General features: G+C 36.0%; 2 protein-coding genes across 2 annotated transcripts; one reads left to right on the plus strand and one right to left on the minus strand.

Moving 5' to 3' along the window:
- Positions 1-1,663: 1,663 nt before the first annotated feature.
- Positions 1,664-7,483, plus strand: LOC133689342 (magnesium-chelatase subunit ChlH, chloroplastic-like). Its single transcript, XM_062109170.1, has 5 exons — positions 1,664-3,354; positions 3,662-3,744; positions 4,373-6,175; positions 6,352-6,828; positions 6,953-7,483. Exons 1-5 carry the CDS (start codon positions 1,950-1,952, stop codon positions 7,328-7,330), a joined length of 4,146 nt encoding a protein of 1,381 aa, XP_061965154.1. The 5' UTR covers positions 1,664-1,949; the 3' UTR covers positions 7,331-7,483.
- Positions 7,484-7,826: 343 nt separating this feature from the next.
- LOC133689343 (probable glycosyltransferase STELLO1) lies at positions 7,827-12,471 on the minus strand. Its single transcript, XM_062109171.1, has 3 exons — positions 10,240-12,471; positions 8,879-9,005; positions 7,827-8,599 (listed from the first exon to the last, which is right to left on the minus strand). The coding sequence occupies exons 1-3, from the start codon at positions 11,958-11,960 to the stop codon at positions 8,132-8,134; spliced, it is 2,316 nt and encodes a 771-aa protein (XP_061965155.1). The 5' UTR covers positions 11,961-12,471; the 3' UTR covers positions 7,827-8,131.
- Between the last annotated feature and the right edge of the window lie 5,304 nt (positions 12,472-17,775).

Consider the following 17,775-nt stretch of genomic DNA (forward strand, 5'->3'; position numbering starts at 1 on the left):
GTAGACCAATTGGTACGTTAGATTTGTTTTGGCAGCATACTCTGTATTCCACACTTTGAAGGCAATCCCCCCTCCCTTCTTCCCTGCTTCTAGAACTTGAAACCACACCATTTCTTGACTTGCACGCGGTGTTTACCAAAACAACTTGGATTGACGTCTTGATTGCAATTCACTACCAAGTAAAAGCCCTTGACTGTGTATCAGACAGTCTCCTGTAATGTGAGCTTCTCCTTGTTTTTTTTTTCTTTACTTCATTTTTTCTCCCATCCATTCATCAATTGACCAGCTATGTAATACGAGTATTGCATTTATCTCTAAGCAGCTTCATGTGTTGAAAGCCACAGTTTCTTAAATGGAGATTAAACATTTCTTCGAATTAAATTCAAGGCCGATGACCTTTGAACCTTTTTTCTTTGAATTATCGGATAGCTTGATTGATGATGGTCGCCGTTAATGTGTGTGAAATGGTATCTGGCTCATTTATTGTGATGCTTAATAGTAGTGTTGTATGTGAGCTGATATAATGGGACGTGAGGCTTAATTGCAGTTATGCCCCCCCCCCCCAAGAAGATCCATCGAACCAATGGCTAAATGTAGACTTGTCATGGCTTAAATTGACAACGTATGGAAATCATGGGCTGTGCCTCGCAAATATTGGCTATGGAATTTGGTGTTTTGTTACAGAATGCAAGTCTTTGATCGGAGAAACATGTAATTTTCTTGAAGGAACAATAGCAATCCTCTCTTCCAAGCTTTGTTTGCATCATTGTAGCGAAAATGCTTAAATTGTTTGAGATTTTAAAAAGAAATGAGGGCTGAAAAGCAAATGATCGACAGCCTTATATGAGAGTTTTCTAGTATACAATATTACATGAAATATTGGTGATTTTTAATGGCGTCCATGTCCACTTCTTTTCCAAGAAATCTCAAGTTTCAGTATTCTTTTCTTTATTTTCTTGACAAGAAAATATATGTGACTCTCAACCTGCTCAATTTTTAATCAATGAAATCTCTCTGGGGACTTTTTATTGAAAACAAAAGCATAATGTGCAAAGACGGGAAGGGTGGAAAGAGGAGGGAGTGACGACATGGATGGCAACAGAGAACCCAGTACTTACCACAGCTTTTTTTTTTTTTTTTTTTTTATCCTGCTGCTGTAAGTAGTAGTCTGATACCATGGGCTCCCCACTTTTTCTTGTATCCAAAAGAGATATCTTGCATCAATCATGAACAAAAGATAGAAGGACAGAAGTTCACTTGGCCACAAACTAGGTTACCTGGCCCCATTTAGGTCACAAAAAAAATATCATTTCTTTTTCACAGAGAAACACAAACTCAAAATGAAGAATCTGTTACAAGGCAAGACAAGCCCCTCTTTTTACAGTGCAAGAAAAAATCTAGTCACATAATTTCTCTCTATCACCATCCAATTCCACCTCACTTTCCCTTACTGCTACTTTTTGGGAAATCCAATTCTACCAATCAGAATCCAGGAAACTCCATCATGAAAACCCTAACAGATAGATGGGTAGACACACTCCCATTTTCTCTCTCCAAATACTTGAAAACAAAACTCAACCTCAGAAACCACACTCCCATCATAATTGCTTGACTACCCATTTTGCCACGTGTTCTTCCCTCCCACCACTAACCATAATAACCGACTTTTCTCTTCTGAAATATCCCTCTATACCTTCTCCACACACAGAAATTATAAACACAGCCTTTAAACCTCTTGGAAAAAGAGGAAGAAGAAAAAAAAGCACCATTGAACCAGAACCAAGAACACACGCACAAACACGAGAAACTGAAGCAAATTCCTACGTTTTTGCTTCTCAAAACCTGTTTTCTCTTGCTTTGTTTCTCCCTCTCTCCAATTTAGAAACAGAGAGGAGAAACCGAGGACTCTGTTTTTGAGTTGCTTAAAGTGAGTTTTTTTTCTACCAAGAATGGCTTATTTAGTGTCTTCACCATTCACTTTACAATCAATCAAACCAGACCAACTCTCTTCACCATCTCAAAAACACTACTTTCTTCACTCATTTGTTCCCAGGAAAATCAACCAAACCAGCTTGAAATCCTCGTTGAAAGTAAAATGTGCTGCAATTGGCAATGGCCTGTTCACACAAACCACCCAAGAAGTTCGCCGAATAGTGCCTGAAAACAACCAGAACCTCCCCACTGTGAAGATAGTCTACGTAGTCCTTGAAGCTCAGTATCAGTCTTCACTCACTGCAGCAGTCCAAGCCCTAAACAAGAGCTCCAAAGATGCATCATACGAAGTTGTTGGTTACTTAGTTGAGGAGCTTCGTGATGCGTCCACATATAAAACTTTCTGTAAGGATCTTGAAGATGCAAATATCTTTATAGGGTCATTGATTTTTGTTGAGGAGCTTGCATTGAAGGTTAAAACTGCTGTGGAGAAAGAAAGGGATAGGCTTGATGCAGTTTTGGTTTTCCCTTCAATGCCTGAGGTAATGAGGCTTAACAAGTTGGGTTCTTTCAGTATGTCACAGCTTGGTCAATCAAAGAGTCCATTCTTCCAGTTGTTCAAGAAAAAGAAGCAAGGTGCGGGTTTTGCTGACAGTATGTTGAAGTTAGTGAGAACTTTGCCGAAGGTTTTGAAATATTTGCCTAGTGATAAGGCTCAAGATGCTAGGCTTTATATCTTGAGTTTGCAGTTTTGGCTTGGTGGGTCACCAGATAACTTGCAGAATTTCTTGAAAATGATATCTGGGTCTTATGTTCCTGCATTGAAAGGGAAAAAGATTGCGTATTCCGATCCAGTTTTGTTCTTGGATAGTGGAATTTGGCACCCTTTGGCTCCTTGTATGTATGAAGATGCGAAGGAGTATCTGAATTGGTATGGAACCAGGAGGGATGCTAATGAGAAGCTTAAAGACCCTAATGCACCAGTCATTGGGCTGGTTTTGCAAAGGAGTCATATTGTGACTGGTGATGAGAGTCACTATGTGGCTGTGATTATGGAGTTGGAGGCAAGAGGTGCTAAAGTGATACCAATTTTCGCTGGTGGACTTGACTTTTCTGGGCCTGTTGAGAGGTATTTGATCGATCCAGTTACAAAGAAACCAATGGTGAATTCAGTGATATCATTGACTGGTTTTGCTCTTGTTGGAGGTCCAGCAAGGCAGGATCATCCAAGAGCTATCGAGGCATTGAGCAAGCTTGATGTGCCTTATATTGTTGCATTGCCTTTGGTGTTTCAAACAACCGAGGAGTGGTTAAATAGTACTTTGGGGTTGCACCCAATTCAGGTGGCTTTGCAAGTTGCTCTTCCTGAGCTGGATGGTGGCATGGAGCCCATTGTTTTTGCCGGCCGGGATCCAAGAACAGGCAAGCCTAATTTCCCTCTTTAATTCATCTTCTTATTGTTTGTTCTATTCATGGCTATCAATACTCGTATGATTTAGGTTCCATCATTAGATTTGGAATTGCTTTAAGATTTTAGAGTCTCTATCATTTCCAAAAGGGGCAAATATTTTAAAAAACTACAATTCAAGCAAATATGCATCTTTCGGTGCTTTTATTTTACAAGCTGAAGCTGAACAGTATGTTCATTACTTTTACTTCAAGCAGTTCCTTTCAATGCACACGACCTCATATTCTTGAAGGATTAGTAAAAAATTCAATGTAATTGCAGGGAAATCACATGCTCTTCACAAAAGGGTGGAGCAGCTCTGCACGAGAGCAATCAGATGGGGTGAACTGAAAAGGAAATCAAAGGTATTTTCCTTTCTGATCATTAAACATCATGTCAAATTTTTTGTATACAACCTGGAGTTTTGTTGTTTGCTTCCAGTTGATATGAAAACCATAAAAATGTTCATGATAGTTCATAATGGTTAGGCAATCTACGTGCTTAGATCACAATGAAGCATTACATCATTCCCACCCTCATTTCTTTTGTTTACAAGTGAAACAAGAATTTCTTTGAAAGAAAAGAAAAAGAAATTGTTGAAGTCCAAGGGTTGCATTTACTATTAGTAGGCATCATTGCTGATGTGAACTTCTATTGTCACTACCTGATTCAATTTATGAATCTATGCTTGCCGGTGATGGAGAGAGAATGGGCCTCAAAGAACACACATTGTATATGTGCACTAGTTATTTATTAGCCATGAGAATTTTGCTTCAGAAACTGCTTAAAATGTAAATTTGATTCTGATGGAATGATAGGGATAGGCTGTCCACTTCTGCCCCTTTTAGCGACCCATCTGTCTCTCCCTCTCAACTTTGTGGCAGAAGATTCACATTTTCATTACCTAGTCTATTTTCTCCTATAAAACAATACTTGAACTCAATTTGAATCTATTTTTTCATCACATGATGACAAGTATATTACCTAATGCAGACTGAGAAGAAGTTAGCAATCACTGTCTTCAGTTTTCCTCCAGACAAGGGGAATGTTGGGACAGCAGCCTACCTTAATGTCTTCTCCTCCATCTTCTCGGTTCTGAAAGAACTAGAAAGAGATGGCTACAATGTTGAGGGCCTTCCAGAGACTTCAGAAGCCTTGATTGAAGACATACTCCATGATAAAGAGGCTCAATTTAGCAGCCCAAATCTGAACATTGCTTACAAAATGGGTGTTCGAGAGTATCAAAGCCTTACTTCATATGCCACTGCATTGGAAGAAAACTGGGGCAAACCTCCTGGCAATTTGAATTCTGATGGAGAGAATCTCTTGGTATATGGAAAACAGTATGGTAATGTCTTCATTGGAGTCCAGCCCACCTTTGGTTATGAGGGTGATCCAATGCGGCTATTATTCTCCAAATCAGCTAGCCCACATCATGGATTTGCAGCTTATTACTCTTTTGTTGAGAAAATCTTCAAAGCAGATGCAGTTCTTCATTTTGGCACACATGGTTCACTTGAATTCATGCCAGGGAAGCAGGTGGGAATGAGCGATGCTTGTTATCCTGACAGTCTCATTGGTAATATCCCCAACGTCTATTATTATGCAGCTAATAACCCATCTGAAGCCACCATTGCAAAACGCCGCAGTTATGCAAATACTATTAGCTATTTGACCCCTCCAGCTGAAAATGCTGGGCTTTACAAGGGCCTGAAGCAGTTGAGTGAGCTTATCTCCTCATACCAATCCCTCAAAGACACAGGTCGTGGGCCACAGATTGTGAGCTCCATAATCAGTACAGCTAGGCAATGCAATCTTGACAAGGATGTCGAGCTTCCTGAAGAGGGGGAGGAGATCTCTGCAAAGGAGCGAGATCTTGTGGTTGGAAAGGTATACTCCAAGATCATGGAGATTGAGTCCCGGCTTTTGCCATGTGGGCTTCATGTCATTGGTGAACCTCCATCTGCAATGGAAGCTGTCGCAACCTTGGTCAATATTGCTGCATTAGACCGTCCTGAAGATGAGATTTCATCACTCCCATCAATATTAGCTGAAACTGTTGGACGAAACATAGAGGATGTATATAGAGAGAGTGACAAGGGAATCTTGAAGGATGTAGAACTTCTTCGGAAAATAACTGAGGCCTCGCGTGGCGCCGTCTCTGCCTTTGTGCAGAAAACAACTAACAAAAAGGGTCAAGTTGTAGATGTTGCAGATAAGCTTAGCTCTATCCTCGGGTTTGGCATTAATGAACCATGGGTTGATTACTTGTCAGGCACAAAATTCTATCAGGCAGATAGGGATAAGCTGAGAACATTATTCCGGTTCCTAGGAGACTGTTTGAAACTTATAGTCGCTGACAATGAGCTGGGGAGTCTGAAACAAGCCTTGGAAGGCAAATATGTGGAGCCAGGGCCTGGTGGTGACCCAATCAGAAACCCAAAGGTGTTGCCAACTGGAAAGAACATCCACGCACTAGACCCACAATCCATTCCTACAACAGCAGCAATGCAGAGTGCAAAAGTTGTGGTGGACAGATTAATTGAGAGGCAGAAAGCTGACAATGGTGGGAAGTATCCTGAGACAGTTGCACTTGTATTGTGGGGAACTGATAATATCAAGACCTATGGTGAGTCCCTGGCTCAGGTATTGTGGATGATTGGAGTAATGCCAGTTGCTGATACCTTTGGTAGGGTTAACCGGGTGGAACTTGTAAGTCTTGAAGAACTTGGAAGGCCTAGGATTGATGTCGTCGTTAATTGCTCAGGAGTGTTTAGAGATCTCTTTATCAATCAGGTACCGAGTCTTTTTCATATTACTAATTTGTTTTCATTTAGGGAAAATCATGAGGATCAGTAATTATTTTAACATATGAATATTTCAGTTCTGCATTCTTTCTTTAATAGCCGTCGTTTTGGCTCAACCGTTTACTGATGAACTTCTGTATTGTTTTTCCTTTATTTTGTCCACAGATGAACCTCCTCGACCGTGCAGTGAAAATGGTAGCTGAACTAGATGAGCCAGCTGATCAGAACTTTGTCAGGAAGCATGCTCTAGAACAAGCTGAAGCCCTTGGTGTTGACATTCGGGAAGCAGCAACACGTATATTCTCTAATGCCTCGGGATCATACTCCTCAAACATAAACCTTGCAGTGGAGAATTCTTCTTGGAATGATGAGAAGCAGCTTCAAGACATGTACTTGAGCAGGAAGTCCTTTGCCTTTGATTGTGATGCCCCAGGTGCAGGCATGGCAGAGAAAAGAAAAGTTTTTGAGATGGCTCTTAGCACAGCGGAAGCCACCTTCCAAAATCTTGATTCTTCAGAAATCTCACTCACCGATGTGAGCCACTATTTTGACTCAGACCCCACAAACTTGGTGCAAAACTTGAGGAAGGATAAGAAGAAGCCTAATGCTTACATTGCAGACACAACAACAGCAAATGCTCAGGTTAGCAATTGGACAATTACTGCAATTTCAATCTCTTTTAATCCAAAGGGCTGATTCAATAGCCAAGTCTAAAATTATTAAGTTCCTTCTAATGCTAAACTACTTCAAAATTTGTCTCTTCAAGGTACGTACTCTTTCGGAGACTGTGCGACTCGATGCTCGAACCAAATTGTTGAATCCTAAGTGGTATGAAGGAATGATGTCTACTGGTTATGAGGGTGTTCGTGAAATTGAGAAGCGGCTTACAAACACTGTTGGCTGGAGTGCAACTTCAGGCCAGGTCGACAACTGGGTCTATGAAGAAGCTAACTCAACTTTCATCCAAGATGAGGAGATGCTGAACAAACTCATGAGCACAAACCCAAATTCATTTAGGAAGATGGTGCAGACCTTTTTAGAGGCCAATGGTCGTGGGTACTGGGAAACTTCACAGGATAACATTGAGAAGCTGAGACAGTTGTACTCAGAAGTTGAAGACAAGATTGAGGGTATTGATCGGTAAACTGTAAATGAACTGCTGGAAAGATACTAGACTTGCAAATATCCATTAACATGGTTGATTTCCTTGGTTATTTCTCTGTTTCTCTTGAATGAATGGATGTGACAATCACGTTTAAATGCGAGATTTTTAATAAAATCCACAGTTGCAATTCAATCCCTTTCATAGGTTTTGTTAGCATCTCCACTGTCAATTCCTCTTTTTTTTTCTTTTTCTTTCTTTGATATGCCAACCAAAGCATGATAAAGTAGGCTCCCAGAGGTTGAAGAGAGAGAACACGAACACTACAGAACGGTGCCGAGAAAAGGCCAGCAGCTGCCTGAACATAATTAAACGCCAAGGCCTAATATAAAATAGCCAAGACACCAGAAAAACAAACCCCAACCAAAGAGATAAACTCCAACCAAGAACCATATCCTGAAAGCCCCAAAGCAAGGAAGGCAGACATTGAAATATGAGCAAATGATGAATCTGAAAATGTTTCGCGAACAGCGCCAGAGAAACTGAAACAAGTATCTTCTTCTCTTATATTTTCCAGCCAAAGAAAAAGATCTAACACATTTTTCCATCAGAGGAATCCCCATCAGTAAATGAATGATACAAGGTAAATGTACAGAGATGTTAAAAGAAAAAAATACAAAAAAGTAAGGAAAAAGAAAAGGTCCCTCCCCCTTGACAAAAAAAAAATTGGGAAAAAGAAAAAACAGAATCTAGTATAACAGGTAGAAAGTAGCGCTACAGGTGTCTTTGAATCTTTCTTACTCTATTCTGGCTCTTTTGAGTATTAAACGATGTTTTTTACCTTCAAAACAACTCCATTAGGAGCGGGTCCCCTTCTGCCATTATTCTTGTCAGCTTTATGAAATCTCGCTCACTAGACACATTCCATGGATGAACAGCAGGTGCTTGAGCAGAATAAAGAGTTGAATTAGCAGCTGGTGGCTTCGGCTTATATACCATTGTGCTAAGCACTGAATCAAAATTCTGAGGTGAATCCATAGACATAAAGAACATGGGTATGGCAACCTTTTGATGAATATGAAGATCACCCACCAAACCAACAAGATCTACAAAGTCAGTCACCAGCTGCTGAGGAATGTAGAATATCTCAGAGCTGCCTATTACAAGGCTCTGGTCACTTTTCATGGCTTCCTTATAATTGACTTGGAAGTGAACCGGCATTGAGCCAACAACTTTTCTTACCATTTCTGCTTGTTTCGCATACCAACCTGTGTTTCCATTGGTAGACACAGTTGTCCAGGACTTGGATACCTATATGCAACAACGTGTGTTAGAAAGGAAGAGAAGGGGAGCCACATGTGTTATTCACCATAAGCATGCAGCATCACAACAAATATGGACATGGATATTCATTAAGATATTGATTTTTATGATATGGTGTGAGAAAGAAGAAACAAAGCTCTGGCATACCAACACAATGTGCACAATCCTCATGTGTGGAGAAAAACAAAATTGATCAAATAAGGCAACCTTATGTATTGAAAAGGAGATAACAATGACCAAAAAAGCAAAGCACTGAAAAATAATTACCTTGTCAGTAATCCATAGTTTAGTCTTGTCCGCTTGAAGCAGATTCCAGTAATTGAGGATAGTATCATCCTGAAGGAATAAAAAGCCTTCGGCACTGCTATATCGATCAAATATCTTAGGCAGATGTCTATAACCAACATTAGATAGGATAATTAGTACACAAAGCAACACCAGTTTAAGATGAAAGATAGGGGATATCCACTTAACAGTGCAAAACAGTTAAAATTTGACTTTACACCGATTCCATGGTTATCAATAAAGAATGCATGCCAAAGAAACCAAGATATTGACAAGATAACAACCAGAGGTGCTTTTAAGAAAACAACAATAAAAGACACAGTAACAAACTCAAACTGGCATAACTCCAAAACAAATTTGAGGGAAGAAAAGGAAACAAATGCCTCCTTGAGAAAAGGACAATCATAGAGGGATGTTTGAGACTCCAAGAAAACTCACGCTCTGATCTTGCTTAACTAGAATAATTTATCCACAAGCACCAGTGCCTCATGCCCGAAAGAATTTGAAAATAGACAAAGCTTAAACTATTGTATTATGCACATATCATACCCTAACCTTCAACAGAATGCATATATTTCAAAACATCTCAAATGGAAATCACAAAAAACAATCTGGATTAATCTTTTGTGCAGTACTCTGTCCTGACTTGAAGATCAGAGCTTATGTATCATGTTGAACCTGGAGATTAAACTCATTCCAAATGGCATCAGTAAACAACAAGGTAAGTTGGAGGATAAGATGATTCCCAAGCCATCATTTCCTAGTAAAAGAATCTGAATACCAGGATCGCAAATGTTCTCCAGGATGTCAACATTACCCTAGACAAGCTAAAATGGTGAGTTGGAATTAGAAACATGACAAGAAACATAGCCACCATTTATTTACTTTGATTGTCGTATTTTATGCAACTCCAACAACCATCCAAAATCCAACTCTAATGTCCAAATGCACAAGAGTTCAGTATTGTAAATATAGGGCATAGGCAAAAATCTACACAATCTAAGAGTGATTATTCCCGTATAAACAGACATATAGAATTAAATGAACTAAGAAAAGCCAATTCCATGAAAGCTCTCTCCGTACTCTCTTGCTGCCCATAAATTTAACCTCAGACTTTCTTAATCATAACAAATCTCTTTCATTTTACAAGAGTGTCAAAGCTTCCCAACACTCCAACTCCCCAGTCTCTGTGAGAGACAAAGTTATTGTCATAGTTATATAAAATTTGCTATCCTACTAATATATAAATCCATATCAGATATCCGAGATTCTGGTTTGCATAAGAATCTAGATTCAAATCACAATACCAAAACAAGTAAAATATATAAATATAGATAACTTACTTGTACATACGATCCAAATGCCCTGCTTCAACAGCAAGATCTTCATTCTTCTGCGATGATAAGATAACCACAGTTTTGAATATCCTCCCGTAAAGTAATCTCCATTCCAGGGCAGTACGTTCAACAGGCCCATTGCAAAACATAATAAGCACAACATTCCCAAAATTCTTTCTCCAACGAATCAAATTGCCAATCTCATAATTCACTGTCCCCGTTTCCTCCACTCCAAGATGCACAGATGGCAACTTCCGAGGAACAAACTCCTTTCGATCCCCATGACCTATATTAGGACGAGGCCGGTCCAATTCGAATGACATTAACCTAGGCTGCTGATACCCTACAGCAACCAAGTCCTGAAGCCAAGCAGCAGTAAACTTCACATCCTGCTCACTCCAAAACCCCTCCTCTGCCATAGCAAAACTCAACTCTAAAATCTTCTCAAACAACTCATGCTTACTCGACCTCCATGCAACCAAGAACTTAATAAGCCTCCTAACATTAACATGAAGATCCTTCTCTTCAGAAAAAGGGTACCCCCCAACTGTATCATATCTATGCACAGTCGGTGGATAAACCACAACATACCCACCAATCTCCCACAAAAGCCTTTGCCCCCAATAGCCTCTCAAGACATCAGAAGCCATAGTACTAACTGAAACCGGAAGCATCAAACCCCAAAAAGCTGACGAATGGTAAATCGTATTAAATGAATTGACCGGCATCATTACCCCTTGAGGCAATGCCACTTTCGGGGCACGCTCATCAAACCTAATATCGAAGGCTTCCAAACCCGTTTTCCTGGTATGATAAAACACAGAATCAACATCAGGCAATCCATTCGATATCCCTTGTTGTATAAACTGTTTCCCACCAAAAACCTCAGTGTAAAACTCTTCATGGCCAATTTCACCCACATTCTCTAATGGTAACCCTCTCGGCCAAACTGTCCTTTGACCAAAATGAACATAAGGATTCACTACACTCCTATTCTCATTCTCATGGCTATATTGCAATATAGTCTCTTGCCTAGCCCCATCCCCTATTAACTCCACATCAAAATGCTTCCCTAAATCACCATCAATAACCTCTCCGCGATCATCAGCATCAAAAATTTTCTTCGCCCCATGTTGGATCGCAAACAAATACCCCACACTCTTCCTTAAATAAGAATCAAAAGGTAGATAACCTGAAACCCGAAACCCTAAAGTCGCTTGTTGTTCTAAAGACAAGTAAATTGCACCCTTCAAGGACCAATCATTTGGTGTCCTTGAATTCCCAATTGCTAGCAATTGCCAACCTTTAATCCTAACAAGCTTTTTAAGCGAATCAGAAGGATAATGAGAGACACTAACGACAATCCATTTCTCTGACCGGAAATTCGTATAAGGCGAAGATTTGTCAGCGATTGATGGGATATTGTTCCAATTTATACGAGGAGGATGATGGGTTTTGTCTAGAGGTTGGGCTTTTGATTGAATGTAGCTAAGTGCAGCAGTGTCACCAGTGCTCAAGAGGAAGAGGATGGCGGCGACAGTGGCAACTAGCACCGTGATTGTGACGATTTTGCAGAAATTCTCAGATACCCATGTGGAGAAATCTAAAGATTTTGACTCTGAGAAGCGGTGGTGGAGGTCGTGATGGTGGTTGTTGATGGAGGCTTTGATTTGTGATTTGGGAGATTTTGGATTTGGGTTAGTGGTTACACGATCTTGGACTAACATTGGTGAAAGAAAAAAGGGTTCTTCTTGATTTTGGTTTTTTGGAAGAGATTGAACTTCAAAGCTTCAATCTTTGTAGTGATTTTGTGAGAAACTGAAGAGATTGAAGCTCAAAGTTCCAATCTTTTGTGTTATTTTGAGTTCTTAATTGAACTTGAAAGCTTCAATCTTTTTGAGAGTTTCTTATTCACTCTATCATTGACTCTCACTGTCAAAACATTTTCTCGATTTCCTTCCTTCTCTCTCTCTCTCTCTCTCTCTCGTCCTTTTTTTCAGTCTATCTCTCTAAAAGCAAGTTACAATAATGTCTCCGATCGTTCTCTCTCTCTAGAAATGAAACAGGAGGGAGGAGTCCACTTGTTAGCTGCTAAAGAAAGAAAGGAAGAGGTAGGTTGCTACCGACATGGAAGGGGTTGGGGGTTGCTTAGGCTTGAAGTTGAATGAAATGCAATGTAACGTTCCTGCTGCCTCTTGTTGGAGTGGGTTGAGGTGTCCTTGTCTTGTTTAGTTGTTTTCCCTTCCATCATTTCTTTCTTTTTTGTATGGGTCATTTCATGATTAATATTTCCAATCAGCTCCAATTATTTATGGTTTTGGCTTCATTGATTAAATTATTTCTTTTATTTTCTTGTTCACTGAAGTCAGTCACAAATCTTATTGTTTTTCCTTCTCTTTTCTTTGGTTTTAATATACATATATATATATATATATGGAAGTAGATTACACTTATTTGTGATCTCGTCTAGCAATTTGGTAGCTCAAGTTTGTTTTTCTTTGTCAAATAATTGTCCTCGAACGTTTTTCTAAACTGGAAAGGATCTCGCAACTATGACATTGATTCTTGAGAGTACAGAAGAAGAAGAAAACACTGTTTTGCTTATCTGCTGAGGACTGGCAGTAACGTAATAAGAGCTTCTTTGTGATTGGTGGTTTTAAACAAACAAAACATCGTTTTGCTTATCTGTCATGCGGGGTCCACTTATAAAAAAAATATATGGAAGAATGAAGTGTCCATGTGTTTGCTGCTGTAGCAGTTGACAGAGCAACTTGTCTCGGGCATCCAGGTCTGGATGGCACATTCTGCAAACCTTCTCCCGACATTAGTTAACGAGACATTGGTTAGCCAAAAGTGCAAGGATTGATTTTTAAAATATTTTTTATTTAAAATTATATTAAAATAATTTTTTAAAATTAATTTTGCATATTAGCAAATCAAAATAATTTAAAAATAAAAAAAAAATTAATAAAAAATTAAATTTTTGCTAACTTTTATTCAAGCCACACTCCTAAACAGTGTCGAAATGCTTTCTTCTCTTTTTCTTTTTTTATTTTGTTCTTTTTTATTTTGGTACGATAGGATTTCGTTGGAAACCTGGGAATCAGGTTGATGGTTTTTATTTTTTAAGAGATTTTTTGCTTCTATTATTCAACCTTCTTTGCGGAAAAGAAAAGATGTTGGTAATTTAATGTTAGACTACTTAGGCCTCCTGCTAACCTGCAGCCAGTCCAATTTTTTTTATAGCATAAAAAAAATATTAAATTTTTACAAACATTCCAAAAAAAAAAAAACAATTTAGCACTTATATTATTAATTCGGCTAAGTTTAATAAATTTGGTTAATTTAAATAATACAAATAAAAAAATTTAAAGAAAAAATTGACAACGTAAAACAAAAACTATAAAGCCTGTCAAAAGCAAATTAAATAATATCACGAAACTCAATTATCAAATAGTCCAATATCAAATAAAAAAATTAAAAAAATAATTAAAAAAATAGTAAGAAAATTCAAGTAAACTCGGGTTAACCCACCCACAATCCTAGGCACATGATTTAGATAGCCCTGCAAAAAAGAAAGTGAAAAAAAAGAGTATAAAGATTGAAGGAATAAATTAAAAAAAATCAGATTTAAAAAAGAACTTTAAAAAATACCAAAGTCAATCCATGCTAAACTTTGAGAATTATCACCCAAGTTATGAGCGTAAGACCAACCACATGGAAAGCAAACTTTAAAATCAACATGAACAAATTCTAAATCAAAAAAATGTTAAGGGATTAAATCAAAAAATATAATTAAAACATCCAAAAAAGCAAGGATTAAATTTGATGTAAAGATTAAATGAAATCAAATGACAGAATTTGAAGAAAAAAATCAATAAAAAAACAACAAATAAAAATAAAGAGAAAACTAGATAAAAAAAACAAATAAAATAATACCCTTGTATTTTAATAAAATAAAATAAAATAAAAATTATTAAAACCTAACCACTGCTCCTCTATGTACATGCACGACACCAATAAAAAGCTCATGGCAAGACACTTCAAAAGTCATTTTGAAAGGTAATGTTCGAGCCTGATGGTACCGTAAAAAAAATATAGATAGTGCTATCAATAATTTTTTAAAAATAATTTTTGTGATTGTTAAAAAATCAAATCAACAAAAGCAAACTTATTAATCACTAATAACTAGTTTGAAAATAGAAAAAAAACCTTAGATGCAAGATTAATAAATTTTACTTTTAAAAATAATATAGTTTTTACATATATAAATATATTTATACACACCAACCTCTTAACAATTTTGCTTGTAAAAGTAATATAATTTTTATGTTGTTTATATATAAAAAAAGTACTTAATTGATCCTAATTATTATTTTTTTGTTTTTAAAAATAATATAGTTTTTATATTGTACATTAAGCTTATCATTTTTTTTCCTGGAAATTCAAGATGTAATTACATTATTTCTGTCTACAATGGATTGTGTTTAGATATACGTAAATTCCTTAGCCCAGTTAGTTTTTTTTTTTTTTTTGTAATTTTGGTACTCGTGATTTACCTTGAATCATGTATTCATACACTGTGATTTCTAGGAGCTTGCTATTTTTACTTGCCAGCCCTATAATTATAGTGTTTTCTAGTTTTATAATATGACTAGATAAAAAGCGAGTACAAATCCCTTGTAATTTAGAGTTATTTAAAAGCATTATAATTTTAACTAATTAGTCTGTAAACATCAAAATTTTACAAGTCTATCCCAAATACAATTAACGTCGGTTCTTGTCATTCTTTTTTTTTTTCATGGGAAATTGAGAAAATGTGGGTGAAAAAAAGAAGCACTTTTAATTTCTTTTAGTTTTAATTTTAGGGCATAATATAATAAATAAAAACACTATGATGCTGTATGTAAATAAGAGAGAGTTAAGGGTTTAAACAGGGCAATTAGCAAAAGATACTCTCCAGGCATATCCTTACCTGACGTGGCAAAAAAGAGTGTTTGTCTTGCCAATAACAAGTTAACAAGTAATCGCTGACTCATATCCACACGACACGTCACATACAGCTGGATTATTTTTTTGCTTAATATTCCTGGATCCAATTTCGTGCACCAAACGTCACTTCTTCTTCTTCTTCTTCTTCTTTTCATCAAGTTGTATATCCAAAGAGCAAACCTCAAAATAGTCCCTGTTTTGTAGTTGTAATCTCAAATAGGTCCTCTATCAATTTTCATCCTGATTAGGCCTTGATATATCAATAGGTTCTCAATCAAATCCTTCTATTAATTCAAGTTTAACATACTATTTCATAAATTTATGAACATATTTAAAAGTATAGCTGTGATTATTTTTTAAAATATTTTATATTTAGAAATATATCAAAATAATATATGTTTTTATTTTTTAAAATTATTTTTGATATTAGTATATAAAAATAATCTAAAAATACTAAAAAAATATTAATTTGAAGCAAATAAAAAATAAAAAAAATTAAATTTTTTCAAAAAATACTTTTGATACGTAAAAATAAACAGCAAGTTAATACCCATTTAATTAACATATTTTAAATGACTTTTCTATTTTTTGTTTTAATAAAATACCCCCTGAATAAATGGTAATCAACGTAAATTTTACTTTTCAACAATGTAAATAGTCATAAGAAAATATGAAATTCAATTCAAGAATAATTTTTTAAAAAAAAAAGCTTTCTTCAACAGGAACTTCCTCAAAGTTTAGAAATTCTTAAACAAATTAGAAATCATCAACACCTTGAAACTCCTTCGGATCAAGCTTAAAGTTTTAAAGATCTTCATCAATTTCTCCGATAACCAGGAAAAAAAAAACATCAACATCTTGAAGCTCTTTCAAATCAAGCTTCAAAGGCCGATTAATTTTTATCAACAAGTCAAGAAGTATAAGGTGTAAAAGCTCTTTCAGATGAAACATTTAGGACCGTTTGGCACAGTAATTGAATCATCATTTAATTTTTTTTAAAAATATTTTTTTAATATATTTTTAAATAAATACATCAGATACAATTTAAAACCCCGAAAAACTTCATCAAACTTGTTTCTGCTTAATTCTCCTTCCAGCCAAGATCAGCTTTCCAGCCCGCAACTTGAAGACAAATTTCTGTTCTAGTTATAGAATTAATGGATGGTTTCTATTTTGAAAAAGAACTTGCATTACTCAAATATTCACTAATATAAATTTATAATTTGCTATGCTTTCTTTATATAATTGAAATTTGTGTGTGCATGGTCCAAGATAACAAATCATTTTTTCGATGATAAATATATTCATTTAATATTCACTGCCACAATAATGATTTATATGGTGAAGTTACAAAATTCTATCTTATAATTTTCTAACACAATTAAAAATAAATATTTAATAATTTGTAACTTGAAGGTATTATAAATATATCACATACCTTCAAGAAATAAAGTGATTCATACTTGAGATCTTGGTCTAGTAGGGAAAGGAACTTGTTTTTTTTCTTTATTTTTGGGTTTGATTCTCTTTATACATGTTTGTCACTCTCGTAGTATTTTACTTGTTCACTGAACTTGTAGAGTGTTCAGTAAATTTAAAAATTAGTCGTAATATATATAAATTGACCCGAATACCCGAGTTATATAAAAAAAAAAAAGAAATAAGGTGATTCTAATCATCAGGAAGAAGAAGAAAGCCCTGAAAACGTTGTGAGACATCAGGAAACGAAAGTTTCCAATTTTGCCTTGGAATTTACCGTAAGAACAGTTTATTTGTCTTGTTTGTCTTCTTCGTTATTGTTAGTATTGTATTATTATTATTATTATTATTATAAGGCCTTTTTTTGTCCTTCAGAACATGATAAGCCCAGTACAGCCCAGAATACAGACAGACACCCTAACCAAACAGAAACAGAAAGCCCACTTGGTTAACAGAGGCTATAAAAAAAGCCCACTCGATTTGTAGTAATTTTCAGAAAGATAAAAAAAAAACTAGTCGTTAATTAGTGTTCTCTTTAACGCAAGGCATGAAGAGGGAAATGGAGATGTAGGGAAGAGAGAAGCAGAAGAGTGTTAAGTATATACATGAGCTGGGTTTTTATTATTATGAGTATGACTATGATCATTATTTTGATTTTATTACGGGGTAGCCCAAAGAAATGGTGCAATTTAGTATATTTATATTATATCATTTGACCATGTTATATTATATTGTAAGTTAGATTAATTTTTTTAATATAAAAAAATATCTAGACATTAGTAATGTTTTTTCTTGTAGAAAAAAAATTAAACCGTGTAGAATTTGATCCGATGTGACTTGATTCTCTTAGTTATTTCAAAAACAATTCGGATGACCAGTAAAAACATAATTCGAGTAAAAAAAATATTTAAGATGAGATCTTTTTAATAAATATTGAGACAACAACATGTTAGGTCAAGCCAATTAATCTGTCAATTTGCATCCTAAATCATGAGATCATGACATCATAGAAAGTAAATCAAAATAAATTATGAAAACTTAATTTTCAAGAATGAAGTTTGAAAAAAAATT

This window comes from Populus nigra, chromosome 3 (genome assembly GCF_951802175.1).
Source record: "Populus nigra chromosome 3, ddPopNigr1.1, whole genome shotgun sequence".
In the NCBI taxonomy this organism is placed as follows: Eukaryota; Viridiplantae; Streptophyta; class Magnoliopsida; order Malpighiales; family Salicaceae; genus Populus; species Populus nigra.